Below are 20,763 nucleotides of genomic sequence, written 5' to 3'. Positions count from 1 at the left end.
TTGCTAGCTATAATGAAAAGAAATAGAGCCCTCAACCCAAAACACCGTAATGAATGGCATAATACATGAACCAGGAGTCGGTCCCAACGGGCTTAAAAGCTAGAAACCTCCATCACATAGAATTCAAGCTCTTGTTCTCTCCAGAAATTCCTCCCAGCAAGCATTTTTCCCAGGGCATAGAAACTAAAGTCTAACAGCTCCAAACGGGGTGCGGGCTAATGGGGCTGTTTAGTGGTGGTTTTCAAAGAGGCCTGGGACTCATTCATGAGAAAGAAATTCCAGGACAATGAAAGAATTTGGGCACTTCCTTGACATTTAATGGGATGTGACTGAATAACAGTGGCTGCTTTATTCTTGGCAACATTGAAAAAAATGGTATGACAATAAAAAATTGCCAAGAACCTAATATTTACTGTAACATCAGCTTGAGATTCTAGCAGGCTCACGTTCAAGTTCAACGGCTTTTACAAACGCTGGGTGTGCAACAGCCTCCCAGACAGAGCTGAGGGTGAAACCTGAGACTCAGCGGTGAGCCTGGGTCCCGCCCCCCCCCCATCCCGCACTAAGTGGATTGCCTACCTTTTTATTTTATTTTTTTAAACAGAAGGAAATCCCCAGATTGGTAAATGTCGGTACCTTTGGGACTCATGAGTGTCGCCTCCACAGCCTTGCCCCCGTCCCCACATCTGGCTTCATCGAAGGGCAGGCATTGCTCCCCTGTCCCTGCGACCACATCAGCATTTTTCGTCAAGTCCTTCGCCCCCGTCAGTGACTTGGGGCGATAAATCCTGCGGGTGTTGGTATCCGAAACGTACAAGTCCCCGGTGACAGGGTCGGTGGCCAGGTAGTATCTATGAGCTGGGTTGCTGCTGTAAGAAAGGATCATACGTGAGCCCCACCATGTATGGGGAGTTACTCCTAACACGCAGAGAAAGAGCAAAACAGCCCACCATGGGCAACACTGTAACAAAACAGCCCACCACGGGCAACACTGTAACAAAACAGCCCACTACGGGCAACACTGTAACAAAACAGCCCACCACGGGCAACACCGTAACAAAACAGCCCACCACGGGCAACAATGTAACCTGCAGTCAGTACCAAAGACCTGAAGATGAGCAGCGTACTCACAATGACCTCCAGGAGAGACTTGGTAGCAGCCCAGCCGGCGTGGCTCAGTGGTTGAGCAATGACCTATGAACCAGGAGGTCATGGTTTGATTCCCGGTCAAGGGCACATGCCCGGTTGCAGGCTTGATCCCCAGTGCGGGAGTGCAGGAGGCAGCTGATCAATGATTCTCTCTCATCATGGATGTTTCTATCTCTCTCTCCCTCTCCCTTCCTCTCTGACTTCAATAAAAATATGTTAAAAAAAAAAAGAACTGGTAGCAACTTCTGACATGAATGTTCCTTCCTTCCCATCTTAAAAATAATTACCTTTAGAAGATGATCTGCTTCTTGCTTAAAAGACAGACGCAAGTTCTCTAAATCTTTGTGGTTTGGTGCAAAGCCATTAAAAAATCGCCCTCGAGTGACAGGCACAAAGCTCTCAGACTCTCCCGTGAAGTCAATACACCTTCAATTTCACCTGCACCTCATCACGGGGGATTCTCCTCTTTTCTCCCCACAAAACCCAACCAAAGAGCAGCCACCCCTGAAAAACCATAGCATGTCTGTCTTGGTTGCACTATTGCAATCTGGCAAAGTCGGTTTCAGAACTATTAGCTAGTGCAAACATGAACTACTTTATGTCCTACGAGAGGCCCGACACATGAAATTCGTGCAAGGGGCTCGGCCCCGCTGCTGCAGCGGCTGCCTCTGCCTCGGCCCTCGCAGCCCTGGCTTTGTCCGGAAGGTCATCTAGAAGGACGTCCGGAAGGTCGTCTGGCTGTCCTGTCTAATTAGCATATTACACTTTTATTATTATAGTGAAAAATGGTAAGACCGACATCATAAACAAATGGACTAATTCTGGCAGCTCCCTACAAACACCCAGCCCCACATTCTTAGAATTAATGTAATTTTGTACTGTGTGCAAATACGGCCTCTGGGGAAAAAATTCTCAAGAGTGTCAGTGACTGGGAGTCGGAACAAAGATGTCCACAGGTAGGAATCCACCGGGTTCCATGTGTCTCCTGCTGACAAACTTGGTCTTACTGCTTCTCATTCTCTCTCTCTCTCCCTCCCTCTCTCTCTCTCCACACACACACACACAGAGTTATTTTCTTGTCAGCTGTACATCTATGAGCATGACTTCTGGACCAGGTTGCCTGGGTTTGAACCTCACTTCATCACAAACTGTGTGAGCTTGAACAAGTAACCTAGCTTCTCCATGCCTCAGATTCCTCACCGGCAATGGCGGTGATAATAATCCATATTCCATGTGCTGCACGGAGTAATCCATGTAAAATGCTCAGAACGTGGCCTAGCACACAATTCACACTCAGAAGCATGAGCTATCCCCCTATCTGCTTGTGTCCCAGCTCCTCGTACATGGCAATGTGTCAGTTGCTTTGTAGTGCTCTTCAGTGTTAACTAACATATGATTTGCCTTCTGAAAATCTTGGAAAGAAAAAAAGGAATGACCTAAACTTGGACAGGTCCAGATCTGTTCCCTTAATCCTGCTGTTGCAACAGCAGAAAGGGCGGAGACAATGCCGACCCTTTGACAACGTCCACTGTGAACCGTCAGTGTGGTCCCGTTGGGAAAGACACACGAGTGATGCCTGCTTTGAGATGATGTCTCTCAATCTGAGAAAAAACAACGGGTGTTGGAGCTGCGGCTGGAGCAGCAGTGGCACCGCCTTTAGCGACGGGACATGACCGTTCCTGGTGCAAAAATCACGGACGGACATTCACGCCATCCGCTGTGACTGTCTCGGCACCGGTTTCACCCAGTAGGACAGGGATGAGAGAATGCAGCGTGGCCTGCTGTTGCATCTCCTGCTCTGAAGATGGACATGTCTCATCAAGCAGCACAGGCTGATGGCTTTCACCGTGTCTGCCCAGGAAAGCTCTAACTCGGCACAAGGCCGTTACCCAGAACAACCCTGGAGGAACATGTGACCCGGGCAGAGCAACTGTCCCACAGAAGGGCGGGGGTGGACTGGATGACCCCCTGCAGGGCAGCCTGGAACAGCAGAGCGGGCTGCTCAGAGCCGGCCCCTCCAGGAGGAGGGGGGTTTGTTCCTGCTGCACCAAAAGAAAAAAACAAACTCGGGCTTGGACCATTTTGTTGCCAGACCGGTGGCAGGAGGCTCTTGGTCATCTGTGCTGGGCCTGGGGTTCAAGGACACCCACGGATGCCCGGGCTTTCTGACAGCTGGTGTGTGGGCACCGATGGTGGGGCGTGTTTAGATCAGTCATTGATCTCGTGCAGAAACACTGCCTGGCAACAGCGCTGGCGGCGGACGGCTGGAACCTGTCGGCGGGAGGGGCATGGTGACTCCCCGGGAGTGACTGAGGCCCCCATTCCAGAAAGGTTCCCATTTGCAGTAAGTTCCTCACTAAGAAAAGCAACATCCGAGAAACTGAGGTCAGGTTTAGACCTTTTAGCATTTTGCACACCTTGGTTCTTAACTCACCCCAAATCGCCTGGGTTATCATCATTACCAGCCATCTCTGTGGTCTTGTTCCATTGGACCCAGGCCCAGGGGGAAATGCAGACTAGATTTGCTCATTCATTTGGCCATAATTCAACCTCTTGGACTAGAGAAACATCAGCCAAGAGCAGGCTACGCACCGGCATTATTAGCACTGTTACCTGCTTAGTCGGAAACGGTGGATAGCCTTGGGAACCGCCTGTTTCCTGGCTACCGCACGACCGTTTCAGGGGTCCTCAAACTTTTTAAACAGGGGGCCAGTTCACTGTCCCTCAGACCGTTGGAGGGCCGGACTATAGTTTTTAAAAAAAAACAACTATGAACAAATTCCTATGCGCACTGCGGACCCGGGACGAGTCGGCTGCTAAGCAGGACAGGCAGCGGCACCTGGCGGGCCGGATAAATGTCCTCGGCAGGCCACATGTGGCCCGCGGGCCGTAGTTTGAGGATGCCTGGTTGAGATCATCGAAAGCAGAAGTTTGGGTGACATTCTGGGCCTGCTTTGTGCCTTACATGTGAAGCTGATAAAAAGTGTGGTTTTATAATTTGTATCTAAACTTTAATTGATTCCGATTCACAGACCGGTGACTAATGCGTCCTTTTATCTTTTAATGGCAATATAAAATCCACAAGGTTGATTTTTAGTCCCTACATACTGAAATGCCCCCTGGCTTTGGTTGGTGTCAATAAATTTAAGTTCCTTTACTTCAGAATTTTTAAGAATTGTAATAGAGGTGAGCTAAAATTTACTATCTGCAAAAAGGTTTTGTTAGCAGATGAAAACTACAAGCATCCTACAGAGAAATTTTAGCATATTTAAGAGAAACTTATCTTTTAAGCATCTCAGAAGCTCCCACCCATATAAAAAATTTAACATGTTGATGGGGGGAGTATTTATATCTATTTATTCATTAGAGCATAGCTAGGAACTTTTATTTGATATAATAGCCTGGCAGTACTTACTAACTTCAGTATGCGGAAATATTCCAAATTTTAAAATAATAAGACTGTGTTTTTATATTTATCATTTAACATTCATATTAATTAGTTCCCCCACTAGTGCAATTAATGAGATGGCTGATAGTATATGAAACATCATAAGAAGACCAGAAGCATGCATTTTTATATTTTAGTTAATTATTAACAACTGACTACACCATTCGTTTTTATAGATGTTGACACATTTTTCAATTTATTTTTTTTCTGGTCACCTACTCCTAAGTCTTTCGTGACTTTTACGCTAGCCAGGAAAGAGGGGGATGGTCAAGCCAGGGGACCCCACCAGGCAGTATCCCCTCAGCTATACGAGGAAAATGGTCTAGGTAGACAAATAGGAAGAAGCATCTGAAGAGAATTTTAATTTTTAAAGCTAAATTAAGAAGCTCCAATGAGCTCCAATATCCTGGCTTTGATTAATTAATTAGCTAATTAATCAAGTGTCAATTTTGATTGACTACTTATTAAGCAAGTGGAATTCCTATTCTTGTCAATGATTTATCATTGGATGACTTGGGCTCAAAAACCTTGGATAGTTTCTACATCTCCCTGTTCCTTATCGCCCATATACAGTGTCCATTCCCTTCATTTCTTTATTTCATTGGTTGATTTCCTTCATGACAGCCATACTAGTGTAGGCACCTAGCATCTCCTAGTTCTCTAACTCATCACCAAGCCACCCTGACCACTGACACCAGACTGAACCAATCTTCCTGGAAGGCTGCCTTGAGTATGCCGCCATCTCGTTCAAGGTCAGGAAAGGGTCCCCACCATCTCTGCTATCCTCTGAGAGGAGAACAATTCCTGAGGGCGCTCAGGCCCTCGGCAACCTGCCCTTACCTGCCTGTCCCCGTCTCCCTCATTATTGCCAACGTGAGTCCCCTGCTCAGATTCAGGTGGGTCCGAGTCCCCCAAGACATGTCTTGTTCGTCTCTTTCCCAGACCCCAGTTAACTTCACTTGCTCTCTATTCTTGCTTCAGGACTCCCCCCTCCTTTCTTCTGGCTGTTCTATTTAAGACTTCTTTTTTTGTTGTTGTTAATCCTCACCCGAGGATATTTTCCCATTGACTTTAAGAGACAGTGGAAGAAAGGGGGAAGAGACAGAGAGAAACATCGATGTGAGAGAGACATATTGGTGGTTGCCTCCCACACACTAGGACCAGGGGCTCCAAGGAGTGAACCCACAATCCAGGTACATGCCCCTGACTGGAATCGGACCCTTCAGTCCGAGGGCCGATGCTCTATCCACTGAGCCAAACCGGCTAGGGCCAGACTACATTTATTGACTTACATCAAATACCAACCCCGCAAGGAAACTGTCCCTCACCACACTCACCCTCCCAGTACCCTCTTCCTCCCCAGAACTGCTCTCTCCGCACGAGCCGTGGATGTGATGAAGTGTCAAAGAATGATACGGAAATACTTGGTCTGTTACATCTATATCTTGCTTCCCCTACGTGATTCAGAGGCCTGAGAGCATGGACTTCGTCTTCTACTATTACTTGTCAAAGTGGTTACGTGATGAGTTCACATCGATTGAGTAAAGAAGGACATCAATATAAAACCCGAACAGTGTACTTTCCATGCAGGCACACGAAGGAAACAGGCAGGGGCATGAACGGGGCCGGGATAACGTGCAGAGGAGGAAGGCTCGGAGCATCATGAGAGAAGGACCAGGCGCATCACCACCAACCACCGCGAGTTAGGGCATCACGGGGTCATTATTAAAGTGTTGTTAATAATACGTAGCTCTATCCACATGGACTTTGTCCAGAGAAAGAGGTTAGACTGCTGATGAATTTGTCAAATGATTATGAAATCCATCTAGCCTTTTGAAGACCCAAGAAATTACCCCAGAGAAACCTAGCCATTTGGGCCCATAGAAACGGGCCGTGGTGCAGGGGGGAGCACACGCTCTTTGGAGTGGTTCAAACCCCTGTCCCCCACTTCTTAGTCTGTATCTTGGGAAAGACAGGCGCCCCCTCCCCGAGTCTCAGGAACCTAGCGTGCACCCCGAGGACGGTGGGTGGCTCTGCAGTGGCGTGTGGAATGCCTGCCCCGGGCCTGGCAGGCAGCAGGCGGCTTGTGAAGAGGGCGCTCATTTGCTAGTTTTTCCTGTCTCGCCTCCGGCACGTCCACGTTCAGTTGGAGACACGCCTGTGTGTGTCCCCTCTGTCCTCCGCAGCCCCCAGGAAGGCAAGGCCAGCGCCGTGCTGACATTCTGCTGGTTCTCACAGCACAGCACAGCCTCGAGGAGCTCCGTGTTCATCTCGGCACGTGACGGAGCCGACAGTCCCACAGGGGATCTGCAGGGGGCCCGGCCCACGCCTGCTCACATCGGCATGCAATGGCCACACCGTTCCCTGTGGAGTTTATTTCCTAGTTGCCAACCTCTACACGACACTGAGAAGGGTCACGTGGACTTAGCCCGCTCAAGGGTCTCGGGTAGCCCCCGGCCAATCTTCCCACCCGATGCCATTCCTTAGGTATTGGCACGGCCTCGCTGGACCTGGCGGTCTTGCTTTTTGCCAGTTTTACTTTAAACACGGTTTTTGCCCCTTTCCTGCTGCCCAGAGGGAAGTGTTCAGTCAAGCGTCCCTACGCAGCGCATCTCCAGCTAAGTCTCCACGGCAGACAGAACCGGAGGAACCGGGCCTCTGTGTCTGCTCAACCACATACATCCCGGGCTTCGAAGGAAGTCTCCTTCTCCGTAAGGAAATGCAAACATGACTTCTTCCAACTCGAATCTGGTAACTCTCTCGGCTTAGGGAAACAGAAACTGCACAGTGAGGATTCACCGGAGGTCACTCACGCGTGAGCCCTGGGGAGCCCGCACGTGGAGGACTTCCGAGCCCAGCAGCGCCTGCGGCAGCAGTTCACACGATCTTAGGTTTTGAAGAACTTGCCCAAGTAAGATACTTGGAGATGTTTTTTCTTGAACAGAGTGCCCTGCACTGAATAAGCTTTGGGCCCAATAAACCGGGATCTGCCCTGGCTGTTGGTCCAACTCAACTCTCCTTCAACTCCCTACCGCGCATCATTTTTGTTCCGCTCAGTAGGCTTGGCTGCTGTGAGTCAGTAGCTGAAGTTTAGAAATGTTCTTTGTTATACGAAGATGTTCATGATAATAATTTTTGGTAACAAAATTTCATGGATCGGCATGAAAATAGTTTTCAGATCGTATTACGTAATTTGCTCTAGGGCGCATGACGTTAGCTCATTAAGTGGTTTTACTTCCTCAGATGGCCTGTGATACCGAGTGTCCTCTCTCATGATGAAACAAGGTCAGAGCATCACATTGAAATGCAAGGACATTTGAAATATACAACGGCCTTTACGCAAGGAGCTTACCTATGTCTAAAATCTTTATTTCTTGGTGGAAGCAGATAAAAGAGGTGAAAAAAAGCACAGTTAGAAAAGGTTTCTAAAATATAATGAGTTGAATACTGAGATTTTAGTTATTTGTATGGAAAATGGCCAACGTAAGCAGAAATATCACTGGGAATTAATTGTGTAGGTCAAGGCTCATCAAATAACTTACAGAATAGAATGATTTTGATGATCACACTGAAATGAAGAGAGCCGAGACAACAATTTGTTACTTTAACTATTGGCATCATGGCTAAGAACGTAGGAAAATAATTGTACGAAAATATTGTATGCCTTAATTTCACTCACTGTGAAATAATAGAGTAACAATATATAGCACAAGGTTATTCTAAAGACAACTAAAGAGATTTAAAAATCGTAGTTTTTTATTGTCTGGGAGAACAGAAAATTAACTAAAATCAGTGAGACATTTTATAGATTAGGTGACTTCATACTTATTTATATACTAGAGGCCTGGTGCATGAAAATTCATGCACTGGAGGTGGGGGGTCCCTCAGCCCGGCCTGCCTGCTCTAACAGTCCAGGAGCCCTCAGGGACAGGAAGCGACCCGGCAATCAGGGGAAGGTGATGCCCCGTGACACCTCTGTTGCTGCCACTGCCTGCAGCGCCAGCCTCGGCTGACGCTGGTTACCTGAGCCTTGGGCAGCCCTGGGCGGCTGGGGGGCTGCCATCCGAGGCTTGCCTGCACCTTGGGCCATCCCTGGGTGGCTGGGCAGCTGCCATCCGAGGCTTGCCTGCACCTCGGGTTGGCCCTGGGCAGTTGGCGGGCTGAGGGGACGGGGGACTCTAAAGGCAAGCGCCCTGGCGGGGCTGTGGAGACTGGGCACCACCATCTTATGGCTGCGGGCGCCACCATCTTTGAGGGTGTGGCAGTCAATTAACATATTTCCTCCTTATTGGCTGTGGGTGCCACCATCTTTGAGGGTGGCACAGTCAATTAGCATATTCCCTCCTTATTGACTGTGGGTGCCGCCATCTTTGCGACTGCATGAGGGTCAATTAGCATATTCCATATTTATTAGATGGGATTTGTGACAAAAAATCCAACTTCCATTTCTAGGGAGAATTGTAAACATTGGGAAGGCATGTTTAAATCAATAAATTAGGACAACTAGACTGACCTTTTACGAAGGCATGCTTAGCTTTCATGAAAATCCCAAATTAAGGAAAGACATACCTTAGTTCCAGAACGCTTGTCACGTTTCCAGAAGGGAATATCCGGCGAACGTAGTTGAAATCCCCTACGTACAGGCTGCCGTCGATCCCACAGGCCAAGGCCACTGGGGCCAGCAGCTTGTTCCCGTCCGCCTGCCCGTTGCAGCTGGGGCAGGAGATGCTGCGCCTGCGCCCGTTGCCCATGATGCTGCTGACCACCGGGGGCTGCTGGGAGATGAACTGGTTCTCCCCGTTCCCCTTGTACAGAATGCCTAGGAGAAAGGAAACACGTGTTCTCACAGCGCAAAGATGGAAGCCAGCAGGCTCACCACAGCTCCGACTATCCCGAGTGCCACTGCGGTTGGGCTGGAAACACTTCAAAAAAAATAGATTTTTATTGATTTCAGAGAGGAAGGGAGAGGGAGAGAGAGAAACATCAGTGATGAGAGAGAAGCATGGATCGGCTGCCTCCTGCACGCCCCACACTGGGGATGGAGCCCACAACCCGGGCCTGTTTCCTGACCGAGAATTGAACTATGACCTCCTGGTTCATAGGTCGACATTCAACCACTGAGCCACGCCGGCCGGGCTGGAAAAACTTTTATTTCCAGTTCTATCGTAAAGAACTCAATTTGATTCCCTAGGGGAAAATAGCATGACAGGATACATAGGATATATGTATAAAAAAATGCTGTCTGTTGGAGTTTAAAGTCTGTCTGGTGAAAGAAACAAAGGATTACTAAGGAAGAGTAAAAACCCAATTCTCCTCCTCAGTTGTTCTGAGACATGGCTGCACAGGGAGCAGTAGGCGCCCGAGCTTGGGTCTCGCCCGGGAGAGTCTGACTTGTTGGTGTGGGGTGCAGCCTTGACACTGAGGTTTTAGAAGGTTCTCCAGACGACCCTAATGTGCAGCCGAGTCTGAGGCCCAGGCTCTCCATGCTGTTCCTTAGGGGACAGCGTGTTTCCCTGACTGTTAAAGGATGCTGAAAGTACTAGAAATGGATCCGGTTCGTAACAGCGTGCACCGTATCTCACTTATATGTGAGATTTAAAAATAACAGCAACAATCAAACCCAAGCAAACCCACAGATACAGAGAACGGCCCGAGAATGAACAAATACCCCTAAATCAAGATGAGTCGGGGTGACGAAAGGAGCACCACTCACCAAAGCTTGCAGATGCCAGCCGGAAGGACGTGGCTCTCCTTCCCCCTAGCACCAACCAATAAAAGCCGCCACAGCTTTCCCTGATTCAATCCTAAAGCTCAGAACAGCTGACCTGCCCCTCGCCTCCCGCACTTGCCTAGCGTTTGCCATATTTGGCTTGTCCCGTATTGCAAGTCCTCTGCTATTCCCGAATACACTCATTTTGTTTGCTAAAAAATAAAAAAAGTGCACCATAATATATAATATGGATTTCTTCCTTAAGAGTTTATCATTGGTATCTATTTATTTGGGGAGAGAGAGAGAAAAAGAGAGAGAGAGAGAGAGAGAGAGACAGAGATTTGTTGTTCCACTTATTGATGCATTCATTGGTTGATTCTTGCATGTGCTCTGACTAGGGATTGAATTTGCAACCTTGGTGTATCAGAATGATGCTCTAACCAACTGGGCCCATCATTGGTTTTGACAAAAGTTAAAAATACTTTTTGGAAAAGAATGTTAGAAAGTATATAGCAAACCTGCAATATTCTACTACACGGTCAAAGAATATCCTCCTCGCTTTTACTCTTGTCTGATATAAGAAGGCATGTACCTCCAGTTATTCAAAACGTCAAACATAAGAAAACTGCTGCGGGTGTGTGTGTGTGTTATGACTTAAAGTGCCTTCTGCTTTAGGGCACGGAAGTGCAAATAATGTTAAGAAGACAAAATGCCAACCTGCTCCTTTATGATCTTCAATGAAAACGTGAGAAAAATTCCAAATGAATATGACGCATTTTCCTAGTTAGAAAGGAGCTGAGCTGAGATTCTCATTCTGTTCCGTTACCATGATTGTACAGAGACCCAGGGTTCCATGTCGGGCTGATGCATGGTGGGCTGTCCGCTGTCACTGTTCCGTGCAGATCTCATGGCCCTCTCAATGTGTGATCTGTATACACCACCTGCTTTAACGATCGAGCTGGACATATTATACTCCTTGAATGATCTACACTGCAAGGCATATACAGACACACAGTAGGTCCTTGGGTTACGTCGGAGATCCGTTCCTACGGTGCCACGTGACGCGATTTTCGCCGTAAGTCGGAACCCACCTACATAAGCACCTACGTCAATCACATGGAGCACATACACAGCAGTAATGAAATGAAACAGTAAAAAAAACTTAAAAGAAAGATAACAATTCCTGACCTTTACTTGTGGTAAGTAAATAAAAAACATAAAGCACATATGTACATACGTTGAAATGATGGAACTTTATTTTTCTTTTTTAATAAATAAATGGGAGATGGCAACGTAACCACGAAACAACGTACGTGGAGTCCGACGTAACCCGAGGACGGCCTGTATATATATATTTAGAGGACAAACTGTTAAAAGAATCAGTCCCATGAAAGTACAAACAGGAAATCTTAGAGAATATGTTTTCCCTCTCACTTTGGGACAATTTTGAAGTGAAGGAGAGATCAAAATAATGACATTCCCCTTAGAGTTCAGCACACTTTAGGAGGATTCTAAGATTACTTTTTTAATGCTCTGCTATTTGGGTGATGTAACAATCATAGCAAACTCACGTAAGGAAATCAGGAGAGAAAAAACAGGTTTATTCATAGTTAAGAAAAAGGAATCTAAATAAGACTAGACCAGGGGTGGGAAAACTTTTTGACTCGAGGGCCACAATGGGTTCTTAAACTGGACCAGAGGGCCGGAACAAAAGCATGGATGGAGTGTTTGTGTGAACTAATATAAATTCAAAGTAAAGGAGCGGAGGGGAGAGCAAGAGAACCGGATAGAACAGCTGGATCCGGCCCGCGGGCTGTAGTTTGCCCACGGCTGGACTAGACCATAACAACAAATAAAATGCCTTTCGCCTTCCATATTTAAAGACTACGTTAATGATAGCTAAGATCCTCCTTGCTGTGATGATGCTATTTGACAACTATGGAACTACCACTTCCTCTAAGAGCCAGTGCTGTCCTCTTCACCAGAGGAATCCCCCGAGCCAGCCCCGCCCTCCTGCGCCTGCCTCGTTCAGTCACTCCCTGAGCGACGATCTAGCACGAGTCTCCTCTCCTCTGACAGACCAGAAAGATGAGCGCTAGAATGTTCAGTTCCATGCTGCAGGGAGCCTGCCCAGGCACCTGTCAGTGTCTGCCTTTCTGCCTTCCCTTCTTCCTTCATCTATTTTCTCCGCTCACCCACCTTGTCATGATGGCAAATCACTTGGTTTATTCAATTAGACACATGTCACTTTGAAAAGCCACCACTTGTCAAACGGTTCTTGGATAACATTTCAAATCGCATTCACTTCCCTCCACAAATAGGTCACCTCGCATTTCAAACTAACGCACATTTCATCATGTACAACGTTCTTCTTTTGGCGGGCAGGATCCTGAGCAGTCCACTTTTCACATCTGAGCTGGTGTTTTAATAAAACAAACTATATGTTATTCTGTTAGAGGCGTGGGCTTTCCCAGAGCTCTTGGCTTGCGGTCTCCCTGCCGGTTCACAGTCTCCTGGGTGAAGTCCTGGGCCAGTGGTCGGCAAACCGCGGCTCGCGAGCCACGTGCGGCTCGTGAGCCACGGTTTGCCACTCTGTTGACTAATGAGTTTGCCAACCACTGGGATAGGGGCTTAATCACAAGGAACAACAACAGCCTGTAATTATTGGAACCGAGAGTCTAGGTCAGTGGTTCGCAAACTCATTAGTCAGCAGAGCGGCAAACCGCGACTCGCGAGCCGCAGTTTGCCGACCACTGTCCTGGGCTAACTGGTCATTAACTTCCCGCTCTGTTCTCACAATGATGAAGGTGCATCGAGACAGCGTTCCCCTAGCTGTGCTTGTAAAGAACTTCTGAAGGCCTACAGCGATCTGCCAAATTGTGTGGAACAGAATCTCAATCACCGAATCAGGAGCGGTACCGGCATGGCTGGCACGGGGCTCTGCATCCTGAAAGACCACCTTGAAGCCCGTGTAACTAACCCCGCCCACCGCGGCGATGAGAAGGAACGCAGGCAGCACCTCCTCAGCCGGGAGGCAGAGGCGCACTTCTCCAAAGCGGTGCTGCAGGGGGCACCAGCTCACGGCTCGGCTCCCAAACCTCTGAGGTGCAAACTGAACTACCACTTCCTGCCCAGGACACAGCTGGAGGAGGAGTAGAGCGAGGACTATCTGCGACGGGGAAGGTGTGAGGGCGGTTCTGTTCCACTTCTTACAGTTGATTGCTGTCCTGTTCTCTGCTGGAGGGAAGGTATCAACCAGCATTTTCAAGCACTGGCTTGGACTCTGCCTTCGATTGAGTATGTTTGGAGGTTTATAATGCATCCTCTCCAAATTGAATACATTCAAAAAGAGAGAGAGAGAATGGCTATCAAAGCAACCTTAATCTGAAAAAGTGACCATTAATCACACTCAAATATTTAGTTCTACTGGATGCTAAATTCATTCTGAACTGCCCCCAAATCTCTGCAAAGTCAAAGCAGGACTCTGTCATCAGGCTGAAATCTCTCGAGCTACTGGCAGGACGGGAGTCTGGAATAAGGTACCTTAAGGTCCTGCTCTTCCAAGAGAGTATTTATAAAGGATCTGAACTGTAGCCAGCATGTGGACAACAGGTAAAGACAACAGAGTTTGCTTAGTGTAAGTTATATGCTTTATGAGATGAAGCTGGTCAAAAAAAAAATTAAGCTGGTCAAATTTTGCAACTAATTTATTTCTTTTGTTTTGTGATAGCTAAAGTATGTTTTTTTCAAAGCATATTCACTTGTATTTTACATAATGTCTACTACAAGTTTTATTCTGGATTCTTGCTTTTTTTCCCCCCCTCAGATTATTCTTTTATTTTTTCCCTAATATTTGAAAAGTCAAATAACAGTATATGTGACCCAATTTGAGTGCAAGAATATTTTTTTCCTCAAATACACTCTAAGAAGAACTGAAAAACAATTCAACAGACCAATTAACTAAGGATTAGGATCTATTAAAAATATCTTGGAAAAGTAACACAGATTTTTATCTTTTCTTTAAAAGAAAACTTCCCTCTCTCTGTTTTGGGTAAACCTTCAGAAAGCACTTCGGATCAGTGACTCAGCGACTTGCTGTAGAACAAGACACTCCTGGGCGAATCCGTGGTGAAGATGCCTTTCAATGCAGCACCAGCTCAGCCTCTTCCATTCTAAGGGGAACACTACTTTGGTGATAAATAGCTGAACGTTTACAAAGTTGATAGAAGACTATTATGTAGTCCCCACTCCAGGCTTTTATAGACTTTAAAAGTACAGTGGGCCCTTGAACATGGATTTGAACTGTGCAGGTCCATGATATATGGATTTTTTTTTGCAATAAATACATACAGTGTGTAAATGTATTTTCTCTCCCTTATGATTTTTTCTTTTTTTAAAAAGAGTAGACCGTTTGAAAAATAAATTTAATTGATGTTTTTAGAGAGAGAGAGAGAGAGAGGAAGGGAGAAGGTGAGAGAGAAACATCAATGTGAGAGCAAAACCCCTACCAGCTGCCTCCTGCACGCTCCCTACTGGGGACTGAGCTCATGCCTCGGGCTTGTGCCCTGTCTGGCAATGGAACTGGTGACCTTTCAGTGCACGGGGTGACACCCAACCCACTGGGCACACTGGTCAGGGCCCTTATGATTTTCTTCATAAGATTTTCTTTTCTCCAGGTGACTTATTGTAAGGACACAGTATATGATCTACACCAATAAAAGAGTAACATGCTAATGGACCGTACCTTTGCGATGCCCACCAGCCAATTCGGAGTGAGTATGCAAATTAACCCACCAAAGATGGAAGGTTAATTTGCATACGCAGGTGTTCTGCTCCACCCCAGCGGCTCCGGGCCTCTGGGCAGCGTGGGAAGGTGGAAAGTCGGCCGCAGCGGAAAGTCGGCTCCGGGAGGGAGGGAAAAGGCAGCTCCGGCCAGAGTGAAGGCAGTGCCGCAGCCAGGGGAAGGAAGGCCCATTCTTGCACAAATCTTCGTGCATCGGGCCTCTAGTACTAATATAACATGCAACATCTATGTTAATGGACTATGTTATCGGTAAGGGTTCTGGTCAACAGTAGACTATCACTGGCTGAGTTTTGGGGAGTCAAAAGTTATACCCAGACTTTTCGCTGAGCAGGGGGTTGGTGCGCCTAATTCTGTATTGTTTAAGGGCCAATTGTGTATCCTTATGTTTTCTTACTAATGCTAATCCCATCACACGTAGAACAAACTGTTGTGCAATCTAAACAGTTTGAAGGTGAGGTGAGCAGCAGTAACTACGGACAAGACCTTACCGTTCTGAACATCCAGCACGTGATGTTTATCCAGCGTCCAGCCGCCCATGTTGGAAGCATCCAGTTCGTAGCCTTGCAAAATGGCAGTTCTCTTCTCCCACAGGGTCAGGTCCAAGCACGACTCGTACTCATATCCCACCGACACTGCAATGGAGACAGACCCCGTCCCTCTGTCAACTGCAGCAGAAATACAATGCCCTTCCTTATTTTCCACAACTGTGTACTCAGACTGTATTCCCACTTACTTATGGGCAGAGTTTAGTTTTTTATATGAGATTTGATTGCATAAAATATTTTTTCCCTAAAAAAAAAAATTTGACCTCCAAATATTATTTTTGCACTGGTTTTGTTGAAAACTAGTATTTTTATTTTACCATCGTATTCTTTATTAGGGGGTCATAGTACAATGAAGTTCAGGTTGGGCGACTAGTTAAGTATTAGATCAGATAAATCAGCTCCAAATGGTGATCAGTTCATAACAACTATAAATCTTACTTGCTATCTGAATTATTAGAGCTACTTGGTATCCAAAAATATTAAGTTATGGAAAACATTTACAATAAGTAAGACTCAGTACAGCAAAAAGCCATATTATGACATTATATTCACGTTGTCAGGAATGAACAACAGAATTAACAGTAAATTAATATGAACAAATCACAAAAAACCTCGGAGTTCACAATGCAACATGCATTTTATTTTTTTTTTTTTTTTTTTTTTTTTTATTTTTTTTATTTTTATTTATTTATTTTTTTTTTTTCAAATTTTTATTAAGGTATTATATGTGTACATATCTTATCATTGCCCCCGACCCCCACCCCACTCCCATATATGCCCTCACCCCCCAATGTTTTGCATCCGTTGGTTACTCTTATATACATGCATATAAGTCCTTCAGTTGATCTCTTATTTCCCCCACCTCTCCCTAACCTTACCACTGTAATTTGACAGTCTGTTTGATGCTTTACTGCCTCTGTAACTATCTTTTTGTTCATCAGTTTATAATGTTTTTCATTATCCCCAAATGAGTGGGATCATGTGGTATTTTTCTTTCATTGACTGGCTTATTTCACTTAGCATAATGTTCTCTAATTCCATCCAGGTGTCTACAAATGGTAGTAATTCCTTCTTTTTTATGGCAGCATAGTATTCCATTGTGTAGATGTACCATAGTTTTCTGATCCAGTCATCTGCTGATGGGCATTTAGGCTGTTTCCAAATCTTAGCTATTGTAAATTGTGCTGCTATGAACATAGGGGTGCATATATCCTTTCTGATTGGTGTTTCTGGTTTCTTAGGATATATTCCTAGGAGTGGGATTACTGGGTCAAATGGGAGTTCCATTTTCAGTTTTTTGAGGAAACTCCATACTGTTCTCCACAGTGGCTGCACCAGTCTGCATTCCCACCAGCAGTGCACGAGGGTTCCTTTTTCTCCACATCCTCGCCAACACTTGTCGTTTGTTGATTTGTTGATGATAGCCATTCTGACAGGTGTGAGATGGTATCGCATTGTTGTTTTGATTTGCATCTCTCGGATAATTAGTGACTTTGAGCATGTTTTCATGTGTCTCTTGGCCTTCCTTCTGTCTTCTTTCGAAAAGCTTCTATTTAGGTCCGTTGCCCATTTTTTTATTGGATCACTTATCTTCCTTTTATTAAGTTGTATAAGCTGCCTGTAGATGTTGGAAATTAAACCTTTATCAGTGATACCATTTGCAAATATGTTCTCCCATACAGTGGGGTTTCTTGTTGTTTTGTTGATGGTTTCTTTTGCTGTGCAAAAGCTTTTTATTTTGATGTAGTCCCATTTGTTTATTTTCTGTTTGGCTTCCATTACCCTAGGGGCAGTATCACTGAAAAAGTTCTTTTGGCATATGTCTGAGATTTTGCTGCCTGTGGATTCCTCTAGTATTTTTATGGTTTCCCGTCTTATATTTAAGTCCTGTACCCATTTTGAGTTTATTTTTGTGTATGGTGTAAGTTGGTGATCTAGTTTCATTTTTTTGCATGTATCTGTCCAATTTTCCCAACACCATTTATTAAAGAGACTGTCTTGACTCCATTGTATGCTCATGCCTCCTTTGTCAAATATTAAATGCGCATATTGGTTTGGGTCGATATCTGGATTCTCTATTCTGTTCCATTGATCTATATGTCTGTTCTTGTGCCAGTACCAGGCTGTTTTGAGGACAGTGGCTTTGTAATACAGCTTGAAATCTGGTATTGAGATCCCTCCTACTTTATTCTTCTTTCTCAGGATTGCTGTGGCTATTCGGGGTCTTTTTTTATTCCAGATGAATTTTTGGAGAGTTCTTTCTAGGTCTGTGAAATACGCCGTTGGTATTTTAATGGGGAGTGCATTGAATCTATAGATTGCTTTGGGTAGTATGGACATTTTAATGATGTTGATTCTACCAATCCATGAACATGGTATGTTCTTCCATCTGTTTACATCTTCTTCTATCTCTTTTTTCAGTGTCCTGTAGTTTTCCGCATATAGGTCTTTTACCTCCTTGGTTAGGTTTATTCCTAAGTATCTTAATTTTTTTGGTGCGATGGAAAATGGGATTGCTTTTTTAGTCTCTCTTTCTGTAAGTTCATTGTTGGTGTATAGAAATGCCATAGATTTCTTGGTGTTAATTTTGTATCCTGCTACATTGCCGAATTCATTTATTAAGTCTGTTAGTTTTTTGATGGAGTCTTTCGGGTTTTTTATGTACAATATCATGTCATCTGCAAATAAGGACAGCTTTACTTCTTCTTTTCCAATTTGGATGCCTTTTATTTCTTCTTCTTGTCTAATTGCAGTGGCTAATACTTCCAGTACTATGTCAAACAGGAGTGGTGAGAGTGGGCATCCCTGTCTTGTTCCTGTTCTTAGGGGAAATGGTTTTAGTTTTTGCCCATTGAGTATGATGTTAGCTGTGGGTTTATCATATATAGCTTTTATTATGTTGAGGTATGATCCTTCTATTCCCACCTTGTTGAGAGTTTTTATCAAGAAAGGGTGTTGGATTTTGTCAAATGCTTTTTCTGCATCAATTGATATGACTATGTGATTTTTATCTCTCAATTTGTTTATGTGATGTATCACATTTATTGATTTGCGGATATTGAACCATCCTTGCATTCCTGGGATAAATCCTACTTGGTCATGGTGTATGATCTTTCTGATGTACTGCTGGATCCTATTTGCTAGAATTTTATTGAGGATTTTGGCATCTACATTCATGAGAGATATTGGCCTGTAATTCTCCTTCATTGTGTTGTCTTTATCTGGTTTTTGTATTAGGGTGATGCTGGCTTCATAGAAGGAGCTGGGAAGTGTTCCTTCCTCTTGAATTTTTTGGAATAGTCTGAGGAGGATAGGTTTTAGTTCTTCCTTGAATGTTTGGTAGAACTCTCCTGTGAAGCCGTCTGGCCCCGGGCTTTTGTTTGCCGGAAGCTCTTTGATGACTGCTTCAATTTCTTCCATAGTTACTGGCATGTTGAGCTGTTTAGATTCTTCCTGATTGAGTTTTGGAAGGTTATATTTTTCTAGGAATATGTCCATTTCCTCCAGGTTGTCCAGTTTGTTGGAATAGAGTTGTTCGTAGTATTTTTTAACAATCCTTTGTATTTCGGCGGGATCTGTTGTTATTTCACCTCTTTCATTTCTGATCTTGTTTATTTGGGTCCTCTCCCTTTGCTTCTTGGTGAGCCTGGCTAGAGGTTCATCAATCTTGTTTATCCTTTCAAAGAACCAGCTCTTGGTTTTGTTGATCTTTTGTATTGTTTCTTTGGTCTCTATGTCGTTTATCTGTGCTCTGATCTTTATTATTTCCTTCCTTCTGCTTACACTGGGCTTTTCTTGTTGCTCTTTTTCTAACTCTTTGAGTTGTTGGGTTAGGTAATTTATTACCCCTGTTTCTTGTTTTTTGCAGTAGGCTTGTAGAGCTATGAACTTCCCTCTCAAGACTGCTTTCGCTGTGTCCCATAGATTTTGGATTGTAGTGTTTTCATTGTCATTTGTTGTCATGATGTTTTTTATTTCTTCTTTGATCTCTCTGGTAACCCAGTCATGGTTTAATAGCATGCTGTTTAGTCTCCATGTGTTTGATTTCTTTGGGTTGTTTTTATTGTAGTTGATTTCCAGTTTTATGCCACTGTGGTCTGAGAAGATGCTTGATATGATTTCTATCTTCTTGAATTTGAAGAGACTTTGCCTATGTCCCAACATATGGTCTATCTTTGAAAATGACCCATGTGCGCTTGAGAAGAATGTATATTCTGTGGCTTTGGGGTGAAATGTTCTGAAGATGTCAATTAATTCCATCTGGTCTAGTGAGTCATTTAGGATTGATGTTTCTTTGCTGATGTTTTGTTTAGAGGATTTGTCCAATGGTGATAGTGGGGTATTAAAGTCTCCTACTATGATTGTATTGCTGTCAATGTCTCCCTTGATATCTTCCAGGAGTTTTTTTATGTATTTGGGTGCTCCTGTATTGGGTGCATATATGTTTACCAGAGTTATTTCTTCTTGTTGGATTGCTCCTTTTAGTATTATGAAATGGCCTTCCTTATCTCTTGTTATGTCCTTCAGTTTGAGATCTAATTTGTCAGAAATAAGTATTGCTACCCCAGCTTTTTTTTCAGTTCCATTTGCCTGGAAAACCTTTTTCCATCCCTTCACCCTCAGTCTGTGTGCGTCTTTTTTTCTGAGGTGGGTTTCTTGTAGACAGCAGATATATGGGTCGTGTTTTCTTATCCAATCTGTTACCCTATGTCTTTTGATTGGGGCATTTAATCCATTTACATTTAAAGTTATTATTGATAGGTACTTATTTGTCGCCATTCCTATTCTTTACCCCTGTGTTACTTCTTCGCTTCCTGTTTCTTTCTTTCTTTCTTTTTTTTTTTTACAGTAGACCCTTTAGCATTTCTTGCATTGCTGGTTTGGTGGTAATAAATTCCCTTAGTCCTTTTTTGTCTGTGAAGCTCCTGATTTCACCTTCAATTTTGATTGACAGCCTTGCTGGGTACAGTATTCTTGGATTCAGCCCCTTCCTTTGCATGACTTTGTATATTTCATTCCATTCCCTTCTGGCCTGATGAGTTTCTGTTGAGAAATCAGTTGCTAGTCTGATGGGGGTTCCTTTGTATGTAACTTTCTGTCTCTCTCT

The 20,763-nt window shown here is 44.7% G+C and overlaps 1 protein-coding gene across 17 annotated transcripts in view; it reads right to left on the bottom strand.

Annotated features, from left to right (window-relative positions):
* Positions 1 to 20,763, bottom strand: part of TENM3 (teneurin transmembrane protein 3) — a 1,236,272-nt gene that overhangs the window by 42,643 nt on the left and 1,172,866 nt on the right. For 13 of the 17 annotated variants that reach the window (XM_080662244.1, XM_080662255.1, XM_080662257.1 and 10 more), the window contains 4 exons: positions 15,600 to 15,743; positions 9,167 to 9,416; positions 7,950 to 7,970; positions 637 to 869 (listed from right to left, as the gene is read on the bottom strand). In XM_080662244.1, the coding sequence (XP_080518370.1) occupies positions 637 to 869; positions 7,950 to 7,970; positions 9,167 to 9,416; positions 15,600 to 15,743 (648 nt within the window). The remainder of the gene's footprint in view (positions 1 to 636; positions 870 to 7,949; positions 7,971 to 9,166; positions 9,417 to 15,599; positions 15,744 to 20,763) is intronic. The other 4 variants (XM_080662258.1, XM_080662259.1, XM_080662245.1 and 1 more) reach the window with 1 other exon arrangement.

The sequence above is a fragment of the Plecotus auritus genome (genome assembly GCF_963455305.1).
Source record: "Plecotus auritus genome assembly, chromosome: 3".
Lineage (NCBI taxonomy): Eukaryota > Metazoa > Chordata > Mammalia > Chiroptera > Vespertilionidae > Plecotus > Plecotus auritus.
This window is presented reverse-complemented; position numbering and strand designations above follow the sequence as displayed.